Here is a 9,201-nt window from a genome sequence, read left to right on the forward strand (position 1 = left end):
TTATTATGGCAGGACAGTATTTAGACAGGAAGCGAAGTGGGAGAGAGAGAGAAGGGGGCGGTGTCGGGAAAGGTCCACAAGCCGGGCCTCAACCTTGGGACGTCCGAAGCGCAAATGTGCTGTATGTCGGTGTGCTGCCCACTAGGCTATTGGCGCTGACAATGCAGGTGTTTTGTAGTTGGATGTAAAAGTGAACATAAGAGTCTTCATTTTCTTCCAACATAAGAGTCACTGAGGAGGCAGTGGATTAGTTTTGTTTTTGATGGTAATGCACCAAAAACAGAAGAGAGGGGTGGGGTGAGCAGTAGCTCATTATCATTTAAAGAGACATGTACTGAAACGGCTCGCTGTGAACAGAGCTGTTTTTGGCAAGGTATAAAGGGTGTTGTTTTACATGACCATTGAAGAATTTTAAGTAAGTATTTTGCAGACATTTCATGAAGACTCTAAAGAATCATACCAACTGTGGAAAATGAGCATCCGATGTCCTCTTTAATATGCTTCCTCACATTTGATGGCAAAGAAATTTTGAACCCAGAAATTTACCTGATGAAAGCTATAACCGAAGCTGAAATGGATGTGCTTGATGCGTGAAAACAAACCTCATTGGTGTGCATATTTGAGCGTCCATGTGCCAAATTTAATGTGTATAATATATAATTAAAATGCAAAAATGTAACGAGTACTTTTCAAGTTGAAATAAAATTGTAAGGAGTAAAAAGTACTGTTTTTCTTCTGAAATGTTATCAAGTAAAAGTACAAGTAGCCACTTTAAATTGTACTTGAATGAAGTACAAATACTATCACAGCATCATAACAAAATGACAGAAACCATCTTTGGAAAACATTTATTTGAAGTGTAATTGGATTTTTTTTTTTAGTTTGGCTAACTTTCCATTCATTTACATGGAAAGGGAATAATGACCTATACTGCAGGGGCCGATTGTTTTGGTTTCACTTTTAAGGACATACAGAGCACACTTGTAGTTAACTAAGCCTACCCCTAACTGTTGTCAAATTCTTTCCTCTGTTTTCCCAAGTTTGTTCTGGGAAACAAGCCTCAATATAATATCACAAAAGATATTTTCTGCTGTCATCAGCTGAGGAATGTGTTTGCCTGTGTAAAGAGTGTAAAGTGGTCCATGATGTACCTCTTTGCATTGTGTCCTGAGCAGATACAATTTACAAAGGTTCATTAAATATTGCAAAAAAAAAATGGCAGAGTGGACCACACTGCCTACTCTCAAACTTGAAGGAATAGTTCACCCAAAATTTAAAAATCATTTGAATAAATAATATTTTTTTGAATTAAATGATAAATTAATTAAAATGTATTTGAATAAATAATTTATTCAAATGTATTTTGTTTGAATAAAATGTCCCAGAGTAACTTTGCAACTGCAGTACATGTCAACTAAATCTCACTGGAGTGTTAATAGACTGTTTGGTTAGGGCTAAGGTTAGTAGAATAACATGTGACATGTACTTGCGAAGTTACTTAGTCAGTAAAATGTCTTTTGGGGGACCATCAAAATAAAATGTTAGCAGATATTAAGCAGACAGTCTACTACTACTCGTATTACTGGAAGTTTACATGTAGTTGCAAATGAACAACATGTGTAAAGGAGACCATTAAAATATAGTGCTATCTAATGTTCTGGCAAAGTTCACTCAAAGTTACAAGCAAACATTCTTTCAGTAATGTTAATAAAATATTTGTTGTGAGTTATCTAGTCTGTTATAACATTCTGTTGTTTCAGAACATAGAAAATAACATTAATGTTTGCAATATGATAAAATGAATTGAAACCTGATTCTGGTCTGTGAGAACCTGACGTGTACTGAAGCACCATGTGGACTTGGTCTCCATTCACAGTGAGGTGCTTCAGAACAGGACAGCGAGAAAAGCCATCCAGGCCTCCACTTCTCATGTATGGCTGGGTCTCCGTTACACCTGCACCTTCAACTTCTAGTTCTGGATAAAGAACAGAGAAGTGGGCTGCTACCAAAACTGGGCGCCTGGTCATGGGCCACATGGTTATGAGGAGTGTGGGCTGTCAGGAGCTATGGAGTCCACTGGAGGGCACCGTTGGGTCGGGAGGCCAGAGAGCGAAAGGCTCAATTTCATCTGCCAAATATGTACTGATGTGTTCTAACCACAAACGAGGAGAGACTGAAGGGTGCTTCTCAAATGGAAGGCTGCATCCTTCCTAGTTCAGTCCTTCAGAAGCTTGTAGGCTAGAGTCCTCCTCTGCATTAAACACTAGAATGAGACGGTCTAGTAGCCTAAGTGCACATGGCTACGTCACATATGTTCCCGCCCTCACCGTCAAAGCACGAAAATACTAATAAAACTTAGTTTTGAAAAAAAAAATACTTTGTATTAAAATTCTTTATATTATTTGGCTTTCTATTAATGCAATACAATGAAACACAGCCATCTACAGTCTCGCAGTGGCTTACGTTATTCAATATGCTGGTTTATTAACATTACATCAGTTAATGAAATACGTTTTTTTTATTGTGAATTTAAGCTAAGTCTGTAAAACCTAAAATGTTTCTACCATATTTTTAACGGTGAAGTTCTGGCAACCACAGCTGCCGGTATTTTACCGTAAATGTCACAGATTTTTTTTTACAGTGCAGTTTAGCGTTTAGTGAGTAATTTACTAGTAATTTATCTTGTGTGTTTTGCCCTTACTCACCCAAACTTTTCAACAAGGCTACTTTATGTGAATGCGAGTTTCTTAGCAAGTATTTGTGAATCAGAGGTGTTTTATATATGAGATGAGGACATGACTGCAGCCGGCAATGAGGCCCAAACCAGCACAGCCACTGCAAGAAGACTTCGGCTTTTAAATTTTTCTTAACATTATTTTATTTATCCATTATACTGAAGAGACCTTTTTAAAAGATACTGTTTTTGTTTGTTTGTTTTATAATTTTGAACTCAAGTATGGTTTTTAGGTACTCTTTACACCTCTGTATATAGGGTACAACGGGTAGCTAAAGGCTCACCTTAAGAAAAAATGTGCTATTTACTGCGCCTAAAATGTATAATTGCAGAAAAAATATATTCGTTGTATTGAACATTAATGGAGCAACATATTTTGTATGAAAATAAATCATTCAAGTTGTTTATTTTGTTTAAAAATCTTATAAATGTAAGATTATTTACAAAAGATAATTGTTTACACGGGGTAAAAGGCTCACCAGCATGGGGTAAAAGGCACATGATATTGATACAAATACTTCAGCTAAAATAATGTTTTTAAGTATTTTAAGTAAAGTTAATACTTGCTCAAAGCAATCACGAGATTCTGAAAGTATTGAAGGAGATCCAATAATAATTGAATATATATTTACAGTAGTAACAACAAATGATATTTTATTATATGATATGATTAATATCATGTTTTTAAATATGATGGTTTCATTCTAAACATGGTGATTATCTCTAATATGGACACCCAACATAATATATGATATTTACCATCTGAATCTAACCATGTCATGTCAAGAAATGGAAAAGTCAGCCATCTATTAATTATCATGTTAATTACTGTGCGCCTTTAGCCCCAACAGCAGGGGCGCTTTTTACCCCAAATACCATACTTTTACATATTTTTTTCGTTATTTAAAAACCGTTGCTTTAATTATCTTAATAATCATAAAGAATCATAAAGAAGACCTTTGTCTCAAAATATATGCATTAATTTTAGCGATTCTCATTTGCTACTTAAATCTACAACATTTTTTAAAAACATCAAATATTACATCAAGTAAGCACATAATCAACTTTGCACTGCTGCGCACGATCGCGTCAAGGATCAGACAAATATACACGTGCATCTTGAAAAGCCGATGTTTTGGAAAGTGCTACGCCACGTTTTTGTGCCATCTAGTGGTATAGATGAAAATAATATCAAAGGCGCCTTTTCCCCCGGGGCGGCTTTAGCCCCGTTGTACCCTATATATTTTTTCTGATTAGTGAGTGGCAGTTCATCCAGTCAGAGACCTACGACTATTTATTTAATATAATTAAACCAATATAAATATAATATCTTAATATCTTAATCTTAAATATAATATCTTCTAGACAAAGTCACACATCATAGTGGGAGTAAATCTCTCTTGAGATTGTGTCATCATGCAAATCGCCTAAAGACTACTGGTATGAGATCATGTATTTTTGGATTGATTTTTATTGTGAAAAGTGCTTTACAAATACGTTTATTATCACAGTTACATTCAGTTAGTTTCAATTTCATGGACTTTTAGTTTGTATTCAGTTCCTTTGTTTGATTTTCCCGCTTTCTTTGGTTGTCAAAGTTACTAATATGATTAGTTCTTGAGTTCAGCTGTGTCATTAATTTAACCTTGTAAGATTTGTGTGGATTATCTATTTAGGATTCTCTGCCTGTCCACAACACTGTGCGATTTATATTATTAATAATTGTTTTCAATTAATAATGGCCATTAAAAAAATATGGGCTTCTAGACCTAGACTTACTCTTTCCACTTTTAAAAATGTCTGATTATGCATTGTGTCATGTATACATATTTGAGTTTGCCTTGGCCATAAATAGCTGCAAAAGAGCAATTTTGTGAAGCTTCAAGAGTTATTGTTGAAAGAGAGAAACAGAAACATGTTTTTTAAATCATTATTAATATAATCAATTGAAATGCATTTTGTTGCACATAGATTCAGAAATAAAATAAAAATTCAGAAGTAGTTTATTTATTTTTTTAAAACAATCACTAAAAGCCTTAAATGTAAACTCTGACCAACAGGTTATCAGAACAGAGATACTTTAGATAAGATTTAGCCTATTGGTTACACTTTACAATAAGGTTCCATTAGTTAACGTTGGTTAATGCATTAACTAACAATAAGCAATACATTTGTTACAGTATTTAGTAAACTTTGTTAATGCTAGTTCATAACATTCTTAGTTCTCAGGTCCATTAAATAATATTAACAGATAAAACTTTGGATTTCAATAATGCATTAGTAAATGATGAAATTAACTAATAAATGCTTTAAAAATATTTTTCATTGTTGATACATTTAACTAATATAGCTGACTAATGTTAATAAATGGAACCATATTGTAAAGTGTTACCAATTTATTTAAGATTAGATCATGGCAAATTATTAGGAAGAAGCAAAAATTAGGAAGCAGAAGAGTTCATTACATAATTAAAATGAAAAAGCAGAAGACAATATAAGAACAATTCAACTTAAAGGATTAGTTCACTTCCAGAATAAAAATGTCTTGATCATTTACTCACCCCTATGTCATCCAAGACGTTCATGTCTTTCTTTCTTCAGTCAAAAATAAATTAAAGTGTTTGAGGAAAACATCCCAGGATTTTTCTCCATATCGAATTCAATAGGAGCCAACGGGAACATTTGTGGTTAAAAAGTATAATTTTTTTCTTTTTTTTTTCTTTCGAAAATGACCACTTCGTTTCGCTATAAACCTAGTTCTTGGATTTGGACCTTCAACCCATGGGCTCACACTGAAGTCCACTATGGAGAAAAATCCTGGAATGTTTTCCTCAGAAACCTTAATTTATTTTCCACTGAAGAAAGAAAGACATGAACATCTTGGTTGACATGAGGGTGAGTAAATTATCAGGAAATTCTTATTCTGGAAGTGAACTAATCTTTTAACGTAGGACTAAAGTAATAATTGTGCTCTCCAGTAATATTTGCCTAGAGCACATGCCTAAATAGAAATACACTCTTAATGGAAAAGTAAACAGAAGTATATCTAAACTCAAAGAGTAATTTATAAGCAAACACCATTAGTAAAATCCCACTAAAACCCGTATACTTAAAAAGATGTTCTCGGATTTTCCACAATTAATCTCGGGGAAAAAACTGCAGATGTTGATCGATGACAGGAATGGATGTTGCTTTTGAAAGAAGAGGCTTTTGTCTTTTCTCATATTTTCTGAAAAGAAATATACACAGTTATGTAAATCCAGAAATTCTAAACCATTTGAACAGACAAAACTATCCCACAGACAATGTTAAATTCAAATTCGAATTCCAAAGAAACGATGTCAAATAACGTAATTGTCTAAAGCGATCTATCATGACTACATGTTAAAGAAAAACAAAGCTTCAATCTGAATTATATTATCATCTGGTGCTTACCAATGTAAAACTAGAAAATACACATTTCTTAGTGCATTCCCTCAGATGTATGCTGCTGCTGCTTCTTCTTCCTCATTGAATCCAGCTTTAACAACCTCTTGAATACTTCTGATTTCTTCTGGAGGAGCAGCAGGTAGAATGGCAAGCAATTCTCGATCAATCCTTTCTAGTCTTGCGGTGCTCTTCTTATCATACTCGTCTTTATTCTTCAGGACAAGCATTAAGGTGCCTTTCTGTGCCTCATCACAGCCGTTCTGGAGCAGTTTTCGCTCATGCTCGAATTCTGGCTTACTTTTATCCATGGCCATTAGTTTGCCCAGTGAACTGACGCGGTCCATCAGGTACTTGCTGGAAACATCTGTGTATGTTGCAGAGATCATATTGACCAGACTAGCAATGTTACTGGCTTGGAAGGCTTGAGTGTACAGCATATCTTTTGAGAAAAACTTTGCATTGTAGGAGAGGGTTTGTGTTTTCTCTGATGTTGAGACAAAGTTTGTGAGAGTTTTGCTCAGGCTGGTTTTCACAATGTTGGAAACCATCTGAAAGAAGTGAACCATCTTCTCCCACTGCTCCTTCACTCTCCCCATGGCATCCATTCCTTTGACCAGCATCTGTATGGTAGTTCTGAAATCAATCTCTTTCAGTTCACAATTTCTCATAGTGACCAGGATTTTAGTTAGCTCCTTCTGGTTCCCCTCTAGGTTCTCCACACACTTTTCATAAGTCTCTGTTGTCTTGTTCAGCTGAGCTCGGGTCAGCTCTATGGAGAATCTTGCATTTTCTGTGGCCCTCCCAGAAGGACTCCTGTTCTCTGACTTTGTTTCTTCTTTATGCATCATTGGTGGCTTTGGAGCAATGGCTGGAGAATTTGTTTTGTCTTTACTTTTGCAATCAAAAACATGGGCCGACTTGATCAGATCCAAGACCTCTTTTATCATCTCATTGCTTTTGTCTTTGTCACATTTGCCATCTGGTGCATATTTTGCGAGCTGTTTGCATATTTCTATGCCATCTTGGCATAAGTTCTGAACTTGTTTCTTTGCTGGGCAGTCAGAGTTTTCCTTTAAAGTTTCATTGATTCTTTCGAACTGTTTTGCTATGAAATCCGTCTTTGTAGTTTTGTTCTTCTGATCATATAGTTTTGTCCAGTCAATGTTATCATCCTTAATATTCACATTAATTTCTTCCTGGATTTTCTGTGCACAATTTAAAATTTCAGCTGACTTACTATATACCTTTATTTCAGCTACCACATCTCTTTCACCATTCACTGGTTGATTAATAACAGATACCATTCCAGTAATCATGCCAGTAATGCTCTGTGTTATCCCACCTACAAAATCCATGCCGATCATTTCCCATCCACTAGGGAGAGAATCCAGAGCTTTGTTGTAGCTCTCCTGAGCCTGTTCCAGTCCCTTCTCCATTTCACTCATTGCCTTCTCAGTCCTTTTCTTGGTCTCTTGAGCTGACTGCTCCTTCAATTTGCTCTCTTCCAGTTTCTTCTTCATTGCTGCCATCTCCTCCCCATAAAAGTGCTCTGCATTCACACATGCTTCTAGCAGCTCTTGAATGATTTTGATGACATCAGTGAAGCGCTTTTCAGTTGCATCAGACAACTCAAGACATTCATCTGCAATGTCTTGGATATTTTTTAGCTGATCAGGAAGATGAGCTTTGACAACTTCATCATTGCCTTGGAACAGAATCTTCACAGCAGTTTTCGTGTAATCTGGAATTTGGGCAGTATGGAGGCGAATCTGATCCATGCTCGTATGGGCCTCATTAAATGCCCACCAGCCAGAGTTACACACTTGCATGAGGCAAGCGCGAAAGGAATCAGGGTATTTGATGAAGTTATAGCCATCTTTAGGGGGATTTTTACTGATAGAGAAATCTGTTGAGGACGAGATGAATACCAGCTCTCCCAGGATGGCTATGGATAGAGGTGCTGGAGTCAGATACTCTTCCCAGTTGGCATAGGGCTGCATCATAAGTTTGGTTTGGTTCCTCATGTCCTCAGCAGTGGTAAGGCTTTGAGTAGATTTTGAGATAGCAGAATTCATGACTTCTCTGTTCCTGCTCAAAACATAGATTAATTCACAATGCTATATTCATCACAACAACTTTTATGAGACATATACAGTATACATGTGTGTGTGTGTTTCCTTTTTTTTTTACCCCTTAGCTTGAAGAATACTAATGGACAGAATCCTAAGAAAATTATGCTTTTCTTCAGCAAAGATATGTTAAATTGATTTTTTTAAAAAGTGATCGTAAAGAATTATATTGTTACAAAAGATTTCTATTTTGATAAATCTTCTTTTAACTTTAAAGGATATTAAAATAGAAAACCTTTGGCTATTTTAAATTGCAATAATATTTCACAATATTACTGTTTTTACTGTATTTTTGATCAAATAAATGCAGCCTTGATGAGCATAAAAGACTTAATGGGATAGTTCACCCAGAAATGAAAATTACCCCGTGATTTACTCGCCCTCAAGCCATCCTAGGTGTATATGACTTTCTTCATTCAGACGAATACAATCTGAGTTATATTAAAATATGTCCTGGCTCATCCAAGCTTTATAATGGTAGTCAATGGGTGGTGATATTCAATAGTCCAATAGAAGTCCAATAAAGTGCGTCCATCCATCATAGAAAGTGGTCCACGCGAATGGGATCATATTCCTGCCAAATGTATTGCAGTCACGGATAAAAAAAATAAGAAGTGTGAAACCAAAATTTAAAAACGCAAGTAAAATTATATTGCACAAAATTTAAAAATGAAAGCAAAGTTTTCAGAATAGCAAACAATGGTCACGGATCAAAAATAATAAGTGTAAATCAAAAAATTTAATAATGCATTAAAAAAAATAATAAGCACGAATCAAAACTTTAAACACATTTAAAATCATATTGCACAACACAGAAATATTAATGCAAAATTATCCGAATTGCACACAAAATCATGTTTTCCTTGGTTATATTTCTCTGTTTTTTGTGCTCTCAGACATTTTCTGCAG

General features: G+C 35.2%; 1 protein-coding gene across 1 annotated transcript; it reads right to left on the reverse strand.

Annotated features, from left to right (window-relative positions):
* Nucleotides 1-6,210: 6,210 nt before the first annotated feature.
* LOC107743208 (uncharacterized) lies at nucleotides 6,211-8,238 on the reverse strand. Its single transcript, XM_016556351.1, has one exon. The coding sequence runs from the start codon at nucleotides 8,236-8,238 to the stop codon at nucleotides 6,211-6,213; it is 2,028 nt and encodes a 675-aa protein (XP_016411837.1).
* Nucleotides 8,239-9,201: the final 963 nt, after the last annotated feature.

Source organism: Sinocyclocheilus rhinocerous, unplaced genomic scaffold, assembly GCF_001515625.1.
Source record: "Sinocyclocheilus rhinocerous isolate Xijiao unplaced genomic scaffold, SAMN03320098_v1.1 scaffold946, whole genome shotgun sequence".
NCBI classification, from domain to species: Eukaryota; Metazoa; Chordata; class Actinopteri; order Cypriniformes; family Cyprinidae; genus Sinocyclocheilus; species Sinocyclocheilus rhinocerous.